This window comes from Pipistrellus kuhlii, unplaced genomic scaffold (assembly GCF_014108245.1).
Source record: "Pipistrellus kuhlii isolate mPipKuh1 unplaced genomic scaffold, mPipKuh1.p scaffold_m20_p_1, whole genome shotgun sequence".
NCBI classification, from domain to species: Eukaryota; Metazoa; Chordata; class Mammalia; order Chiroptera; family Vespertilionidae; genus Pipistrellus; species Pipistrellus kuhlii.
In genome coordinates this window covers 44,515,371-44,535,313 of record NW_023425404.1, presented here as the reverse complement: position 1 = coordinate 44,535,313, position 19,943 = coordinate 44,515,371, and the positions used below count along the sequence as shown (strand labels likewise).

The following is a 19,943-nucleotide window of genomic DNA, read 5'->3' as shown; positions in this document are numbered from 1 at the left end:
ATATAATAAAAGCCTAATTTGCTAAGTGTTCAGTCATCCGGTCTTCCATTCAACTAATCCAAGCATAGTATGCTAATGATATGCTAAGGCCACTCAACCACTCACTATGTTGTGCACTGACCCCAGGGGGGCAGAGAGTCGACCAGCTGACCAATTGCTATGACGTGCACAGACACTCCAACTGGTAGGTTAGCTTGCTGCTGGGGTCTTGCTTATTGGGACTGAGCGAGAAGGGCCAGACATGCTCTGGGGCCCTCTCGTGGTCCCTTTCCACCTCCCACATCCCTCCTTGGCCCTGGTAGGGTCCCTCGGCCTGGCCTGCACCCTCTTGCAATCCAGGACCCCTTGGGGGAAGTCAGAGAGCCGGTTTCAGCCCGATAGCAGAACAACCGGTTGCTATGACATGCACTGATCACCAGGGGGAAGACGCTCAATTCAGGACCTGTCCCCTGGTGGTCAGTGGGCTCCCACAGGGGAAGCACCGCTCAGCCAGAAGACGGGCTCATGGCTGGCGAGCACAGTGGCAGTGGTGGGAGCGCTTCCACGGCAGCGCTAAGGCTGTCTGACTGATAGCTTAGGCATGCTCCCTTTGTGGGGTGCAGGCCTATGTCATCAGTGGAACATTCCCCAAGGGCTCCCGGACTGTGAGAGGGGGTAGATTGGGATGAGACACTTCCCTTCCAAGTGCACAAATTTCGTTCACTCTAGTACTGTATACACATAATTATTACTATTTTAAAAGGACCTTCTATTTATATATCAAGTAATGCATGAAATGAAGCCACATATCCTATCTTACTCTCTATGAGTTTATTTATATTCTAATGTAACAACACATCTTGAGATTTTGAGGTCATTCAGACAATATGAGTCAATTGACACGTGTCTTCTTTACCTGAATATCTTCTAGGCTAAACTTTCCATTAAAAATTATAAACATTTAAGCATATTTTTTCTTTTCTTTTAAATAATTCTTTATTGTAAGCATATTTTTTCCATTGATTATTTTAGAGCGAGTGGATAGGAGGAAGGGAGGGGGGCGGGGGGAGAGAAAGGTGGGGAAGAGGGAGAAAGAGAGAGAAGACGGGGGAGAAAGAAAGAAACATCAATGTGAGAGAGATAACTGGTTGCCTTCTGCACGTGCCCCAACTAAGACTGGGATCAAACCTGCAACCCAGGTATGTGCCCTTGACCGGGAATCAAACCTGAGACCCTTTGGTGATTGGGCTGACACTCGAACCACCTAACAACACTGGCCAGGGCTAAGTGTTTATTTTTTAAAAATCATACCCTGAGATAAGTTTGAAAATATGACTAATTCTAGCCGAAACCGGCTTGGCTCAGTGGATAAGAGCGTCAGCCTGTGGACTGAAGGGTCCTGGGTTCGATTCCGGTTAAGGGCATGTACTTTGGTTGTGGGCATATCCCCAGTGGGGGGTGTGCAGGAAGCAGCTGGTTGATGTTTCTCTCTCACCGATGTTTCTAACTCTCTATCCCTCTCCCTTCCTCTCTGTAAAAAATCAATAAAATATATTTACAAAAAAATAATAAATAAATAAATAAAAAAAATATATATATATATATATATATATATATATGACTAATTCTAATTAGGAAGTACTTTCACTTTGCTGGATATTTCCTATTTCTTCTATTATGTATTATTTCCAGTTCTATTTTTCCTTCATTCATTTGGATTGTTCATAACAATAGTAAGTACCATAAGAGGAAGCTATCATAAATAAACAGGACCATCTGTAATTACTCTCTTAAGTAGTTGCCAGGGTTCTATATATTAAAAAATGCAAAGTTTGCCCAGCTAGCATGGCTCAGTGGTTGAGCATCGACCTGTAAGCCAGGAAGTTATGGTTCGATTTTCGGTCAGGGCACATGCCCAAGTTGCAAGCTTGATTCCTTAGTGTAGGGCATGAAGGAGGCAGATCAATGCTTTTCTCTCATTACTGATATTTCTCTCTATCCTTCTCTCCCTCTCTGAAATCAATAAAAAATATACTTAACTTAGTATTCCAAGTTTTAGCTATTCTCATTTCTTTTTCAATATCTATAGAAGAGTTATACTATAAAGCATTACAAATTTCAATTTTGGTTCCATACCTATGACTTACATTTACAATAGAAGAAAAAAAGAACTCAGATGTATCTGCCTTTCTATACTAGATAAGGAAGTTGTGACTATTTATATACTTTAAATAGTTCAGAATCACAAGATGGTAAGAAAGAAAATATTCATAAGCCATTTTTGCCATATTTCATACATTTATATTTGAAATGCATGTATTCTTAAAATGAAATATTCCCTATGTAAAATTTATTTGTGTTTCTCACTTGAATTTATTTATAATTTTATTTTTCACAGTACCACTATTTAAGTTCAGTAACTTCTGTAGTTTTCTTTGTCCTTACAAATTATGACAAAAATTACTATCTCTTCTATAACCTTAATAGGTTTTAAATCTCTTGCAAGTATTCCATAGTATATTTTCTTATTTATACCTCTATGGCATCTTTCAATGAACCAGCTAACAAGAAAAAAGCAGCAGACTGTTCAAAGCGTTGTTTTCCAAGTAAAGAGAAAGCATTTTTCAAGGCAGCTTTACGCCATCTATCTTCATTAAAGTTGTGACTGAAAAACGTTGTCATTTTTTCCTCATGCTGGGACCTGGGAACCAGAACACAAACATTAGTGGTTAAACCAATTTTAAATATTTTTAATCCTTTACAGAATGTGTAAAAATGAAAAATAAAAACCACAAAAATCAATCTAAAAAAAGAACAATAACTTCAGTGATAAGTGTTTATTATCAGCTTCTCTTTCCTATGTAAAACCTAAGTAGGAAGCAAGAGCATTTCTTTAGTTTACAAAGTACTTTTACCAAAGTTTTTTAAAACAACATCACATTCTTTATATCCATCTTTTGCAGATAAAGAAACCAAAGCCCAAAGAAGTAAGCTGATTTGATCAAGTTGATATATACAAATACTTTCAAAAGTATTAAGTTTCTGATTCAAAACACAATCTTCATTCAACTAAATTATGTTAAGTGCTGAGACAACTTACCTAAACAGACCCCACACTACTGCTTTCTTCTTCATTGCAAGGTAGAATAATGCAGCATCCAAGGCATCATTGTTCCTTTGAAAAGAAGCTTTGGCAACCTAAATGGTAAATAAAATATTATATTAAATTAACCATTTAATTAAAATTTATAACTAATTAAACAACGATTAATGCTTCCCTAATATTTTCATGGCTGATAGAAACTATGGAGACAAGAAAACTTGGCTTCATCCTACAATCTCCAGTATCTTATAATACATGCTCTTTACAATACACTAGAGGCCCAGTGCATGAAATTCATGCTTAGACAGGGTCCCTTCTAGCTGCCGGCTGCTGGCTGGGGCCTTCCTTTGTTCTGTGCTGCCCCTTGGTGGTCAGTGCATGTCTAACTCCAGGTAGGTCAACCTCCCACCCATGGGGACAATTTGCACATTAACCTTTTATTATATAGGATGGGACAACCATTTGATATCAGTAATAATAAAAGTAATAAAAATAAACACCTTTTATTTATCTTATTGAATCACCACAATCTCTAAGGTATTATTATTTCCATTTTAGATATGAGACACAGAGAGGTTAAGTGAATTGCCTAAAGTCACACAGTAAGGGATAGAAAAGAGGTTAGAATCCTGGTAGTAATAAAATTGTCTAACACAGGAAACAATAAAAAAAGCAGAATGAATATTCAATAAATGTGACTTTTTCTTGAAAATCAAACATATTACATCTCTTAATTTTTTATAAAAGTTAAAATGGTAACTTCTATGGTATATATGATTTCAAAATTTAAAGCTTTCAACTAATACTGATGCAATCATCTGTGAATAAGAATTAATTACATATACACACATTTATAAAATTAAAGACAAAAATAAAAGTTCTAGGGTTTTTTAAAAGCTAGTATTCTTTAATAAAATTTTGACAATTCTGAAGGGTTAATGCATTCTCTCTAACAAGTAATTAAAATACAGGAGGTTGAAAGTCTGTTATTTGAAGAGCTTACAAATATTAGTTCTCAGAAATTTCATGAGAAAAAGTCTTAATGAGCATGTAATTCTCCTTGTATTATAAGTGATAACATCACCAAGACCGGTTTGGCTCAGTGGATAGAGTGTCGGTCTGTGGATTAAAGGGTCCCAGGTTCAATTCTGGTCAACGGCATGTACATTGGTTGCGGGCACATCCCCGGTGGGGGGGTGTGCAGGAGGCGGCTGGTCGGTGTTTCTCTCTCATCGATGTTTCTAGCTCTCTATCCCTCTTCCTTCCTCTCTGTGAAAAATCAATAAAATACATTTTTTAAAAATTAAAAAAAATAAGTGATAACTTTGAGCCATAAAACGAAAGTGGTTGATTATATATAGAACCAATCAATGTGGTATTAAGCTTATTGATATTAGAGAGAAGAAAAGAGAAATATAAAGAGAAAACATCGATGTGAGAGAGAAACATTAACCAGCTGCCTTGAGCACTGGCTCAGACCAGCATAGAACCCACAACCTGGCATGTGCCCTGACTGGGAATTGAACTTGCCACCTTTTGGTACATGGGACAACACTCCAACCAACTAAGCCACATGGGCCAGGGCAAGTTGGTGTAAATTTAAAAATTAAGTAACATTATTGTGTATTATTATATTGTTTTGAATAAAATATCAAATAAACCATCTCTTACTGCTCTAAGATACTGAGATAACCTGTGCAAATCACTAAGTTGAGAGGCATAATAATAAAAAACAATGGATGTTTTATTAGCTTACATTGACTGTTAGTGAAGCAGTGAGCTACTGAAGCATGGAAAAGGGGAAAGACATCTAAAACTGCAACACAAAAACGCTTTACCATCAATACTCTTTTATATCTCTTTCCCGTTTTTAGTATTTTCTCAGCCTTTAATCACTCAACTTAGTATACCAATATTTAATAATGTTAGAAGAATTTTTATTCATCTTCAGTTAAGGATTTAGAATACACATCTCAAGGCAAAACAATTTATATATCCTTTCTGATTTAATTTTAAGCAATACATTACTTGTGAAGATGGCTAGGTAGGTAGGTAGGTAGGTAGATAGATAGATAGATAGATAGATAGATGGAAATATTCTATATAATATAAGCATAGTATGCAAATTGTCTCCACAACCGGGAGTTCTTCTGGGAGTTCGACCAGGGGGCGGGGCCAGCTGGGGGAAGGAAGGGAGGCCCTGGCCAGAGGCAGGTGGGTGGCCGGGGGAAGGGAAGGAGGCCGCAGCCAGCAGCAGCCAGGGACCCTCTGGTGCACACATTTCATGTACTGGGCCTCTATTTAATTATAACACAACACATCACTGACGGGAAATTAGAGTTTTTTTGTAAGCAATATCTGAAACATTTCAGATAAAATATGTCTTCTTTTTCTTTGGAACATAAAAATTTCATGCAGATACTTACTGTGTTATTTATATAACTATTAACTTTTCCTATATACAAGAAACTAGATTTCTTGGTTCGTGTGAGAAAAATTCCTTCTGACATTTGTGCCTATTTTGAGAGGAGAAATGCGAATATCTTATTGGCTGCCTTTCATGTAGCAGGAAAATGACACCTTTATACTCACTTCAAACTGAAAACCATGAACACAAGAATCACAGGACACTAATTAAGAGGAAGAGGTCACAGACCTACCAAATGAAATCGGAGTGGAACTGGGGTATTGGGGATATGCATTTTAAATAAGCTTGTCAGGTAATTCTTTGACACTAAAATTTGAGAACTACTATTGTAGAAAATAAATTCCTCTTGGGAGAAATACATTTATACTTCTCAAATGTAGTATCATTAACTGTATTTATGGAATTTTGGTGGCCTCCTGAAAATAAACAATGAATAAGATTCCTAACCCTGACAGAGTAGAAAGGGCACCTCTGATATTTATAATTGATGAGGAGTTTGGCTGATTACCTAGCTTCTCTGAATCTTGGTTCCATCAGGTGAAAAATGGGGCTGGGGCTGAGGAGATGATTAAATAATTTATGAAAAGCAACTAGCACCAAACCTAGAAAACAGTAGATACTCAATAACAGTTAATTTCTGAAACACTAAAAGAACTTGCAGCTTCCACTAACAAATTTTTAACAAATTTTTCCTAAAAAAGTCTACCAGAAAACTGGTTCCAAAAACTTCTTAGCCAAACCGGTTTGGCTCAGTGGATAAAGCATCGGCCTTTGGACTAAAAGATCCCGGGTTCGATTCCAGCCAAGGGCATGTACCTTGGTTGCAGGCACATCTCCAATGGGGGGTGTGCAGGAGGCAGCTGATGGATGTCTCTCTCTCATCGATGTTTCTAACTCTCTATCCCTCTACCTTCCTCTTCGTAAAAAATCAATAAAATATATTAAAAAACAAAACAAAACCTGTCTTAAAAAATGTATAGCATGTTTCATTTGCTGACATAGATATGCCCTTTAAGTGTATACAAATAAAAACTTATTGAATGTTATTTTAAGTGTGAACAGGAAGTTTACTTTTTATTATACAAGCCATGCAGAATCCTTTACATATAAAGAATGGTTTTTCTATGTAACGTATATAACTGACAAGAACTTTACTTTCTAAATTTAAATTTTTTAGTTTCTTAAATTAGAACACACCTTAACAGAGAGCAGAAAATATTGCTATTCCATAGTATTATAAACTCAGTATATATGGAAAAAGACAACTGACATATTACATGACATTTTATAAATATCAAGTTCTGGAATCTCCAAAAAGTATTCTTTAAGAAATTTTAAGTCATCCTGCAGACTGAAAGGTCCCAGGTTTGATTCCGGTCAAGGGCATGTACATTGGTTGTGGGCACATCCCTGGTAGGGGTGTGCAGGAGGCAGCTGGTCAATGTTTCTCTCTAATTGATGTTCCTAGCTCTCTATCCCTCTCCCTTCTTTTCTGTAAAAAATCAATAAAATATATATTTTTTTAAATAATAAAATAAAAATAATAAAAGAAATTTCAAGATCTCAAGATATACAAAGTAATTCCCCACTACAGGTTTTTATTGAAGATAATATATTTTATCCTTCAAGAAAATACATTTTTAAAGTTCGAAATCCATTAAAGTAAAGTTACCTTTTCAATGCATCTTCGGAGAGTGTTAATATTCCTGACCCACCAACCAATTCCCATTGCTCTTAACTCAGACCACTGAGGGTCTCCTCTCTGAATTGCAGGAATCATATTAATCAGTTCTTCCTCAGCCTCCGAGTGAAAAGCCCAGGCAAAATGGCAAGTAGACACACCTAAATTAGAAATATAAATAATAACCTTCAGAACTATATTAAAAAAAGAACAAAACAACTTTTCATATAGTTATGTGTTTATTCATTCTGAAAGGAATGAAAGGAAGAAAGGAAGTCTTTCATCATTCAGGATTTTTATACTATAAGCTTCTATTGAATATATATAAGATCAGTAACAGGATAAAAAAATAATAATCTCTACCTTTTTCCCAAACATACTTGCTTTTGTTCCCCTACAAAAATAAAGACACTATCTCTGGATCTGTTTTTGTTCATCAGCAGAGGGAAGGTAGGGGAGGGTGGAGGTTAAGGGGGAGAGATCAACCAAAAGACTTGTATGCATGCATGTAAGACTAACCAATGGACACAGACACCAGGTGGGTGAGGGCATGAGTGGGTTGGGGTGGGGTGGGGGTCAATGGGGAGATAAGGACACATATGTAATACCTTAATCAATAAAGAAAAAAAATTCCCCCCAAAAAATAGAGACACTAAAACTTACTCATTGGAAAGAAAGATATCTGAATATCAAGCCATTCATATGTACACATACCAAACTTATCAAGAGTGAAAGCTTTGGTGGAGTCAAAGTATCTTGGCCCATGTGCTTGGGTTGGTGTTTCCCAGTTCCTCTTGCTTGCAGAACATATCCTTTAGTACTAAATACCGTAAACTGCCCCATTCATCCCTCTGGCCAAAGAGCATCATTTTAAAGGAAGCTCTGAATTTCATGAGGGTTCCAGGGACTAAAAGTCAGGAAGTACATTCCTCTGTTTTTAGCACTTCAGTTGAAAGTGGTTTAAAGCTGCCTAGTATTGATGGGATATGGCTGATTCTTTTTTTTGCCCTGATAGAAGGCTGACAGGTATTTAGGTAACAAAATGGGTTTAGTGACACCATCAGACTTGGAAGTACAAATAAGTTTACCAATAGTTAACTACTGATAACACTATACTACTCCACTTACAGCAGGTAAAGAGGAAACATGAGGAGAGTGGACCCTACTTGGTTAACAGGTAGTGAGAATGCTGGGAAGAACCCTGAGAAGCCTAGGAAAGAAGCCAGATGGGCCAAAGTAGCCATCTATGTGAACCCATTTTGTAAACAGAAATATCCGGGGTCAATGATAGTCACATTACAACACAGGCCTCTCAATGCTATAGAGCCATCAAAATTACAATACTACATAAAAGTTTTTTCATTAACTACTATGAACTATAGAAATCTTACATGTAGCTTAAAGCTTTGCTAATAGTTACTGCTTTAAAATAATTACTTTAAAAAGCATAAAAGGAAAAAACTAATATGACCATTTTATCTATCTTTTTTTAATATATATTTTTATTGATTTCAGAGAGGAAGGAAAAGAGATGAAAACATCAATGATGAGAATCATTGATCAGCTGCCTTCCGCATGTCCCCTACTGGGGATTGAGCCCACAACCCAGGCATGTACCCTTGTCCAGAATCGAACCTGGGACCCTTCAGTCCACAGGCTAATGTTCTATCCACAATGCCAAACTGGCTAGGGCTTAATATGACTATATACACTAATAATAGAGTAAGATGCAAAATGATCATACCTTTGCGACAACCATCAGGAGTATGAAAATTAACCTAACAAAGATGGCAGGTTAATTTGCATACATAGGTACCAAGCGGCTGGGGGCGGGGTGGGATGCTTGCATCATTGCTGTGGCAAAGACACAGGTGTTCCGCACCACCCCAGCCACTCCGGCCTCTGGGCAGCATGGGAAAGTGAAAGGCGGCTCCAGCCAGAGCAAAGAGGGTGCCGGCAGCCAGGGGAAGGAAGGCCCATTCTTGCACAAATCTTTGTGCATCGGGCCTCTAGTTTTGAATAATAATCTTGTCTTTTAAAATTTCCATTGCTAGTATTTATATACAACTGTTTTGAAATTATATCACAAAATCAATGCAGTAAGCCTTGACTGCCACTATAAATTCAGAGGGGTGGAGGGGAATGGACAAAATTAAATAACATCAACTTGTAATTTTTCAGAATCTAAAAGGCAGATTAATTTTCTCACTATTTAAATCTTTGTCTCATTTAAGAGATAATTACTACATGAAATAACTAATACTTTGCTTTGGAAATTGCTATTAGATAGCAATGCAAAAGCATACTTTGCTAATAAAAAAATGTCTAATATAAAAGAATAATACACAATATATTATATTCTATACCCTTAAATGACATTTGATTAATGAAATTTTTGAAAATGCAAAGTCATGTTGAGGGAATTAAACTCAGAGGGCAAGATTAAAAGCAGTGAATATATTTGGAAACCTAATTATTAGAGGTGAAAAAAGGTATTCAAAAGGAAGAACAAAGGCACCAACAGGCAATTTTTTGTTTCGTTTTCTTTTTTTAATTGGTTATCTCTTATATGTGCCCTGACCAGGAGGTAAAACCTGCAACTTTGGCATATGAGGACGACATTCTAACCAATTGAGCTACCTGGCCAGGACACTGGCACTCATTTCTATTTTCCTAGCAATGACAGGTTATTCCTTGCAATTTATCTCTGTTCCTCTTAACTTTTCTATTGAAATACTGGCCATTTCTCTTTTTCCCTGAAAACTGTCCCCAGGATCATCACCTACAACACCAGTCCCTTCTCATCTCCAATTTTAACCATATTAAAGGAAAAATGGAATTTGACTAAGTTTTAGAAATTGAAGGTTATTTTAAATCTCCTTAGCCAATGCACACGATTGCCATTAAGTGAGTCAGTACCATTTGATTACCATTTTAAACTAAAATTTAAAAGAATATCAAGAGTTAAATAAAGGAATCTTTTCTATAAATTTGACTTGCGATCCTTTTTCATTTTTTGCCCAAATGATTTTCCTTTGGCTTGTTTTGACACCATGTATGTTTTACATGGGTGTTTTTCTATTAGCATTACAAATGAAAGTTAATTTTCTAAAGTAAAAATTTCTAGATGTAATTTACTTACAGGATATTTTTCCTTACATGATTTCTTCTACCATCCCCCCTTTTTTTATTTAAATATTAGGAGGCTTTTGAAAATTTTATAATGTAGTCTTGATAGCTTTTAAATTTTAATTTTTTGCACTAAAATATGACTGCTTTAGGCCATCAAGACATTTTTAAAACCTATCTGAAAGGCATAGATTGTTTAAAATAATAATGAAGTATTGGCAATGGTTATGTTTGGCATCATCAAACATTGTTTTCAGGAAAGTAAATTAACAGTCTTTCAGACTATGGCAATAATTAACAAGAACTGAGAATTTTTAAGCCCTGTGATTCAGTAATTCCACCAATAGAAAACTAACATGAGTAAATAATCATTAATTCCAATTCCATTAATGAATACCCCTATATTTTGGGCAGGTCACTTTGAACTCTAGTCTCAAGTTTTTAATCTATAAGAAAAATGATATAAATCCTGGGTCTCCTAGTAGCATGTGGTGTAGTATGCTTGAGTTATGCTGGATTACCATATGGAAATATTCCTGAAATATCAGTTTTACTTGTGAGTAAATAACTTAGAACATAATGCTTATATTAAAATAAACATACATAATAACATGTATGGCAAAATTTACAGAATTTTTAAAGAAAATACAATAGATGTCAAAGAAATTCAGGACCACATTGGGTTACAATGTCAGGTTTACTGCTAGGCTACTATACCTTTTATTGAGTAAAGTCTGAAAAACTGAAATATGTGAACAAAAGTCATGGAATAGAGCTGAAAGATACACAGAAAAATGGTAAGTGGATATTATGTGACAGGAAGATATTAAGTCTAGGTTTGCATATGATTTTCCTAATGCTTATACACAAGTATGAATACACCAACCACTTCTATACTGAATAAAAGTTGTGCAAAGGTTCAAACAAGGAGTTAAATACCTTGATGAAGAAGCTGTACTCGGTATAAAGGAGGCAGTGATGTCAAAAGGCATGTGTGCAAGCGCATAGCCAATAGGTATCTCAAACCACACTCATCTAATGTGTCTCTTCCTATAAAGAGAAAATATATTTAAGAAAAAAAAAGGAATGCAACAGGTCACAAATCAATAAAAAGTTAGAAAATAAACAATAAATTTAATTAGTGATAATTTACACAAAATATATAAGATAATTTTGATTGTATCCCTTCATGAATACTTTGATATCTTTATAAAAAATATCATTACAGCCCTGGCTGGTATTGCTCAGTTGGTTGGGCACTGTCCTTTGCACTGAAAGGTTGCTGGTTCGATTATTGGTCAGACCATTACCTCAGTTGCAAGATCCATCCCCAAAAGGGGGGCTTGCAAAAGGCAGCAGATCCTTGGTTTCACTTTCACATCTATCATTTTTTCTCTCTCTAAAAATCAATTTTAAAATCTTTAAAAAAATGTTTTTGATTCCCCAGGATAGTGTTACAAACTCAAAGTTGAACCATAATTTTAATTCCAGAAATTTACTTTTGTTAAAAGTTGAACAAAAGTATGCAAGTGAAGTAAGTTTAATCAAAACAATAACAACTATTGGAAAAATGCAATGCAGAAGTATTAACAGCACAGTGACTGCTACTTAGGAAGTACTTCAGAGTGTTGAATCAAATAACGTTTTCTAAAAGAAAAGAAACTGTTTTGAATTGTAAAAGTTCAAGTTCCTGCTCTACTTCCCATTAGCCATATTCATTCATCCATTCATTTATTCACTCAACATTTATTTTGCATTTACTACATGCAAAGAAAGGTTTAGGCACTAGAGATTTGCACTGAATAAGGCAAAGTGCTGATTCTCATGAGGCTTACATTTTAGGAGACAAAAATAAAAAACAAATAATGTGTCTAGAGGAAATTAATGCTAGGAGAGAAATAAAACAGGACTGAGAAAATGGGAATAGTGGAGTTAATTCTATTTTATATAGTCTGACCAGGAAAGAACACCAGTAAGATGACATTTCAGCAGAAAATCTGAGGAAGTAAAGGAATGAAAACACACATAAATCTGAAAGAAGAGGATTCTAATCAAAGGAAACAATATGTGCAAAGACTGTGAGACAGCAATGTACTTAGTGTGTCTGTGAGACAGCAAGGAGGCCAATGTAGGAGAGCAGAAGCAAGCACAAATCATAAAGAGCCTTGTAGACCACTGTAAAGATCTGGCTTTTATTCTAAAGTGAGGTAAGCAGCCGAAACTGGTTTGGCTCAGTGGATAGAGCATTGGCCTTAGGACTGAAAGGTCCCAGGTTAGATTCCAGTCAAGGGCATGTACCTTGGTTTCGGGCACACCCCCAGTAGGAGGTGTGCAAGAGGCAGCTGATCTATGTTTCTCTCTCATCGATGTTTCTAATTCTCTATCCCTCTCTGTAAAAAATCAATAAAATATATTTTTTTTAAAATAAATAAAGTGAGGTAAGCAGCCACTAGTGTGTGTGCTGAGCAGAGGAACTGATAGCATTTGCCAGTGAACTGGATATAGGGTGAGAGAAAGCAGAGTCAAGAATGCCTCTAAGTTGTCTCATCTGAACAAATGGAAGAATTCATTTACTTATAATCCATTTACTGAGATGTGCAATTTACTTAATCTCTGAGCTTCAGTTTTCCACCTATGAAATGGAGACATCAATTCCTGCCTTCTCATTAAGTTCACTGTGACCAAGATGAGCCATTTTATATCACCTAGGCAATGATACAGTTTGGAATCAGGAAGTTTAAACTACTTTTCTTGGATTGTGGCATGCCTACTTTCTTAATGTTCCAGAGTAAATATATATGAAAGGCTTAAGGCTATTTTGGGAAGAATATTGCTCTATTGTACATAAATTCAAAATGATTAGAATTTTCTAAATTAGCATGGTTGGAAAATAGGTCATAAGGCAAAACCGTCAAAGGTCTTTAGTTATTTTAATCTACATAGGGGAAAACTTTGGGATATATTATAAGGGTACAAACCTCTATAAATATATAATCCGGTGGCTTTGAGGAACAGTCTTTTTTCCTCAAATTTAGAAATCTTGTGAAATAGTTAAGAACACAAACTTGAAGGCAACGAATCGCATATGAAACCCAGTTTTGTCACTTACTACCTGTGGGATCTTAGATAAGTCATTTAATTTCCCTAAGGATCAGTGTCTTCATCTGTAAAATTAAATATAGTAATAGCTACCTATTAGAAGATTATTATGATAAATAAATATGATAAAGTACATAAAATGCCTGGCATATAGTAATTGTTCACTCCTCCACAAATATTTATTGAATAAATGATCAACCATTTTTGGTGTGCTTTGCTAATGCTATCATTTTCAATCAAAACTATTACCTTCAAACTATCTGCACAAAAGAGAATGAAATCTAGTTTCAAGAGGCAGCTAAAATTCTTTTGGTTACAGAATGACTTAAGCAAGATACACATTATATTAAAATATGTAAAAACCTCCTTATGAAAAGACTTTGTGGAGGAAAGTAGGTAAGGTAACTATAAATAAAATGAACAAGTTGAGCCAGTGCCTATAAGTCTCATGGCTCAATAGCAAAATTAACAAATTTTATTATGACTAAAAGTAGGTAAATAAACAAACAAACAAATCATAGAAATCAATCTGAAAAAGAAAAAGACTATCTCCAAAATCACACAAAGGTTTCAGTGTCAAACTCATGTAGGAATGCACATAGATAACATGAATCCATGAAGTCATAACCTATCCCAATTGTCTTCTTTCACAACTAATCATGTTATATAACAGTAATTGTCTATTAGAGAGGTCTTTTCCTAGCAAGTTTAAAAGAAAGACTGAAATTTAATATGTGAGTCACCACTTAGATAACACAAATAGTTCTATTAATGATAACTTTATAAATTTTCAGTAAGAATATTTACCTGAGTAACTCTTATCTCTGTTTTCATCAAGCTCAGTACTGGTGGTAGCCACTGTATCAGCCAAAGCTACAAGGAACATCTGCTCTAAACGAGTAAGACCGGGCAGACTTGAGTGCATAAGATGACTTGAAAGTACCCTAGCATGTTCTTGGCCAAAATAAGATGGTCCATATTGAGAAAGATTTATTACTTTTGATTTGTTTTCTCTCTTTTCTGGCTCTAAATCAATATCATCTATTATTAGATCCTGTATTTGGAACAGCTGTGAATACTGGTCCTCTGGTTGACTTTTTGTATGATCTTCATATCTCTGTGGTATTTTTGTACTTTCTTCTGAAATTCTGTAGGTTGTATCTTGATCTGCAGCAAGCAGTGCATATAATGGTAGGGGAGGAATAGAATCGATCTCAGTATAATCTCGAGTACCATCTTTTCCTATGGTGACCGTATCCTTTGCTGTACTGCCACTTACACTAATGGTTCGAGAAAAATGTCGCTTAGTTCCTTCTCCAGCATCAGCATCTCTAACTATTGCAACTTCACCTGCAATACATTTTACTAAATGAGAGAGAATAGCTTTAGCCCTGCGAACTTTCCCTAAATCCATCAATTCTAATAGTTGAGTTGGATGATATTGTGGGAGAGTAGGGGAGAGTACATGTGCAGCTTCAAATAGGCCACCATCTTGCACTACAGTTGGTGAACAAAAAACATCATCAGTAACAGCAGCTCCTTCAGCAATACTTTTTCTTGACAACATGTGAGATTTAAAGGCAGAATGATCTTGTATTGCCGTCTCTTCTGCATCAGGACTATCAGCTTCAGTGTCTCCAAATTTGACAGCATGCTTCCACTGTGCATATACCTGCATTTCACAATCCATCCCTACCACTAATATTCCATCTCTTACCCAAGAGAGAGACACAGGCAGTGAAGGTGTACCATCAACAGAAGACACTAAGTCTATAGATCTAAGAAGAACCCATCTTGACCTAACTCCTTGCTTGATACTACCACCTAGTGGTAAAGTAATGACAGCCACTCCATCCTTACAGTTCGTTTGTTCAGTCACAATTCCTGAAAGCCGCCCATACATGAAGATATTAGCACCAACTCCCACAGTGAGAATGTGGGAGCCATCTTCTTTTGATACCCAATCCAAATGTACTAAATGCTTGATATTTGGAATAAGATATCTATCCTTGTTCAAAAGGGCATCTGATTTGCTGTATACAAACAGATTACTGTCAACACTGATTCTTGAATCAATTACACTCCCAACCTTGACCAAGTCATCAAGATGAATTGTTTGTTCTAAAACCCATTCTGATCCTCCCGTAGATTCACATTCAAATATGCAAACGTGCATGGAAAATTCTTTGGAAACAAAACCATTGTGTTGAATAGGTTGTTTGTAAGCCACTGCAAGGCGACCTGTGTATGAACAACTAACAGCAACGGGTCTTCCCACAATGCTCACTGTACTGCTATTATCTTCTCCTTCATCATTCATCAAGGGCCATCTCCTCCAGTGGTAGGTTTCCTTCTCATCACTTTTACATTGTACATTGGTTTCCATACTGCATTTCCAGAAACGTACTTGGTTGTCAGAACAAGCTGTAACCACTAAGTAAGGTGCAAGGCACACTGGATAAATTGACGAAGAACTCAGATGGCCTTAAAAAAGAAAAAATATAGTCATAATAATAGAACAACAAAATAATATGCTCATAATCAAATTCTGGAATGTTATCAATCCAAAGTCTCTATGACTTCCTCAAAATAACTCTGCATTTCCCCACCCCATAACTAGAGTCTGACACTAAATGTCCACTGGCCAAAGGTATCTATTAAAGTATTAAACAGCTCATTGGTAAAATCAAAATATGCAATAATCATCACTTAATTTGTTTTTAGGTCATTAAGCTTAAACGAGGCAAATATTTTATTAAAAATTCAGTTCAATCTTCAATAAATAAATCTGTTATCTGCTGTAATTTTAAAGGCTTTTGCCGCAACCTGCCTCACTGGACTTTCATTCTCTTACCTTTTTTTACTTTCATCATAGGTGCTTAAGTAATCTTTATAATTTGCCCTTCAAATGTCCCTAACCTGCCCAGAAATAATCTAGACCTTAGACCTGTTCCCACCATCAAATTGTTTTCAAACAGCTAAACAAACCTCTAAATCTCACTCTTTTTACCAGATTTAATTAATGTTCTCTTAACACTAAACCAGACCCTCATATTTATTTCTGATTGCCAAAGTCTAACACTGCCCATCTATCATCCTACAGTTGAAATGTAATCTATATATATAAAAGCCTAAGCAACCGTTAAGACCGAATGACCAGCCGAAGCCGGTGGCTCAGTGGTAGAGTGTCGGTCTGCGGACTCAAAGGTCCCAGGTTCGATTCCAGTCAAGGGCATGTACATTGGTTGCGGGCACATCCCCGATAGGGGGTGTGCAAGAGGCAGCTGGTCAATGTTTTACTCTCATTGACGTTTCTAGCTCTCTATCTCCCTTCCTCTCTGTAAAAAATCAATAAAATATATTAAAAAAAAAAAAAAAAAAAAAAGAATGACCAGAACAACTGGTCACTATGACATGCACTGACCACCAGGGGGCAGATACTCAATGTAGGAGCTGCCTCCTGGTGGTCAGTGCACTCCCACTGTGGGAGTACAGTATAGCCAGAAGCCGGGCTCATGACTGGTGAGCGCCCCTGTGGTGGTGGAAGCCTCTCCTGCCTTTGTGGCAGGGCTACCAAGTGGCAGAAGCAGCAGGCACAGCAGGGCCAGGATGAGCAGCAGTGGAGCTGTACGCAGCCCCAACTGGGGCTCCTCCCACCATCTGCCGCTTTGGCAATGGTACATCCCTGTGGGGGAGGGAGGATATCGGACTGCCAGTTTTGGCTAGCCTGAAGGGATCAGGCCGAAACCGGCAGTCCGACATCCCCCCAAGGGGTCCAGGATTTCGAGAGGGCACAGGCCAGCCTGAGGGACCCCCCCCCCCATGCATGAATCCATGCACCAGGCCTCTAGTAGTGATACAATAGTGTAGATATAATAGTATAGGTAAGTGTAAGAGCAATTAAGATTGGGGTCAGAAGACCTATATTCAAATTCCAGTCCACTGATACCTTAGTAACAGTGGAAAAACTACTTATACATCTAAACCTGTTCCATCTAAATAATAGGAATCATGTTACTACTTCTTTCAGAGTTTTACTGTCAAATAACATATCTGAAAGTATTTTATAAAGCTCCAGAAAAAATATAATTTATTATCAATGGCAACAAACTTAAATGTATCCCAAATTTATCAAATATTTTTAAAGATTGAAAAATTGGTCTAGATCTGCACTTGCCACAAAAACCCAGAGTAAACTCTTAATCTGATCTTTCCAACTCTGAATTCAGGGATGAATAAGAGAACCCTCATCTCAAAACCATTCACCAGTAATTGAGTAGTCTTGAACCTCTAATTTCAGTTCCCCAAAAATACTATTCTAGGAACTCTTCCATTACAATTCCACATGTGGCAGATCATTTTAAATTTGTCTTCCAATTCTGCCCTCCAAGCTATCTTATCTACCTTGCTAAAGTCAATATCATTTTAGGCTAGCCAAACTATAGTTGTATAGCCTACATTTTTTCACCACTAGTATCTGCCAACTCTTGTTCAATGTAATTAATTAATAAAAGTGAGACATGATTAGCATGATGTGCTGAAAAATCTTAATTTAAAAAAAATAAGATTTAATGATGTGCAAATGAATATATTTATTCTTTACAATTTTGCTGTCACAATATTCCTATTTACAGAAAATCATAGGGCAGGCAAGAAACCTCACTTTAAAATATTTATACCATTTTCTGTCAATCTGATCACATTTATCACAGATTATTACTTATAAAGAATGTTTCTAAACAGATAAACCATTACTAGAAAATAAATCTTTATTTCAATGTCAACATAGCACATTTCAAAAGAGTTCAGGCATTTTAGCTATTGAAGATTGCTTTGAGCTACAACTGCCTGGTCTTAAAGTTACCTTACCTGCTGAAGGGGTTGCTCTTATTACTTCAACTCCTTCTGGGAGATCAAGAGGTTGGCTGTATACCAGTCTAGAACTCAGAATAAGTTTACTGGCAGTTTGAAGATTGGCAATTGATGAAGAATGTGGCATGGGGCTCATCCTGGGTGAGGTTTCTGGAGAAGAGTCTACTTTCTTCTGTCCAGGAACTGAAAGTAGACTCTCCGATGAAACGCCTTCTGAAGCTTTAGCTTTAAATAAATTACAAAATTATGAACTATATTACTATCATCACTATACAAATGTAGTACTAGAATAAATTTTGTTATTTAAGAAACACGATTTCTTAAAAATACTTAAGCAAGAGTATTTTTTCAGACTTTGCTCAGTTACCTTGATAATTTAGAAACAAATAATTTTTTTTTTTTTTTTTTACCCTTTTACTCTTTCTTAGCATCCCCCTCACAGGGAGACTGTCAGTAAAGAATTACAAAATGTATAAGCTTTCTAGTCCAATGTTCTCAATCTTTAAAACATACAAAAAGCTTGAAGAACTTGTAAACATCAAGTTTCCTGGGGCTAACCATAGAGACACTGATACAGTTATTTTGGGGTAGATCCCAGAAATCTGGATTAATAAACCCACGTGTTGCTGAAATATATGAGTTGTGAATCAAAACTTTGAGAAATAATAAGGTTCTGCCTCACTTAATAGATAAAGAAATTTAAACTTGGAGAATTTAATGATTTTCCTAAGGTCATTATAATTAACTGTGGCAAAGAAGATACTAAAATACAAGCCTCTTAAATATTATGTGCTAAAACAAAATAATGATTTCAAGCACAAATACAATAAAATAAAAGTTCCAATCAAATTTAAGATAGTATAAGTTGGCTGGGTTTGTAAGGCACACTGACCTTGATTCAAAGGCTTTAGAGCCAGAAACCCAATTTGAAAATAGTTTTTGTGACATGTGGGACTTAGTCAAGTTATTTAATATTATTTCATTGGTAAAGTGGGATAGTATCTATCTCACATATAATGAACCTATTTCAGTACCTGAAACCTAGAAGTTACTCAACATGTTCCTTCCACATCTAAATGTAAGCCTATTATTTCAAACTCTGCCAAGATTTTCAATACACTGATAAACTCAAGTAGTAGCTGTGAATGGCAATATACACTATCGTAAAGCAGATGCAAATGTTAGAACTGAAAGACAGGTGCTTTCTGTCAGAGTGGAAAAGAACATGTTATTTATTAGACTCTACTGCAATCTTACTGTATGTGATCACATGCTATTGTCACAAAGTAAACAAGCAACTCTATACAAGATCTGGCTTCGGAGAACAGCAGTGGGACACTTTGCTCATAAGCAATGAGAAAAGAAGGTATCACGTGATTCCTGTCCTACCACAGGGATCTGTTACCACCTCTATTAATCTCTTTAGAAACACTCCTCGCTCTATGCCCAATTCTATAAAATACTATATTCTCTAGTGATTTAAGAATTCTCTTCCTGATGAGATGGTTTTAGATTCCTCTACTCTAAACAGCATGTAATGCCAAGTATTAAAACTCCAAAGGCTTTGAAATAAATTTTGGATTAACTGCTAACTCAAGAAGATTAGACTTTACTAGCCACAAGTAAAAGATTCTATCAAATCATTTGGCTTT

At 36.1% G+C, this 19,943-nt stretch overlaps 1 protein-coding gene across 4 annotated transcripts in view; it reads right to left on the bottom strand.

The window, feature by feature from the left end:
- DMXL2 (Dmx like 2) overlaps positions 1–19,943 on the bottom strand; it is a 140,772-nt gene that overhangs the window by 38,300 nt on the left and 82,529 nt on the right. For all 4 annotated transcript variants that reach the window (XM_036442045.2, XM_036442016.2, XM_036442035.2 and 1 more), the window contains 6 exons: positions 18,289–18,516; positions 14,227–15,903; positions 11,260–11,370; positions 7,183–7,352; positions 3,080–3,177; positions 2,515–2,680 (listed from right to left, as the gene is read on the bottom strand). In XM_036442045.2, coding sequence (XP_036297938.1) covers positions 2,515–2,680; positions 3,080–3,177; positions 7,183–7,352; positions 11,260–11,370; positions 14,227–15,903; positions 18,289–18,516 — 2,450 coding nt within the window. The remainder of the gene's footprint in view (positions 1–2,514; positions 2,681–3,079; positions 3,178–7,182; positions 7,353–11,259; positions 11,371–14,226; positions 15,904–18,288; positions 18,517–19,943) is intronic.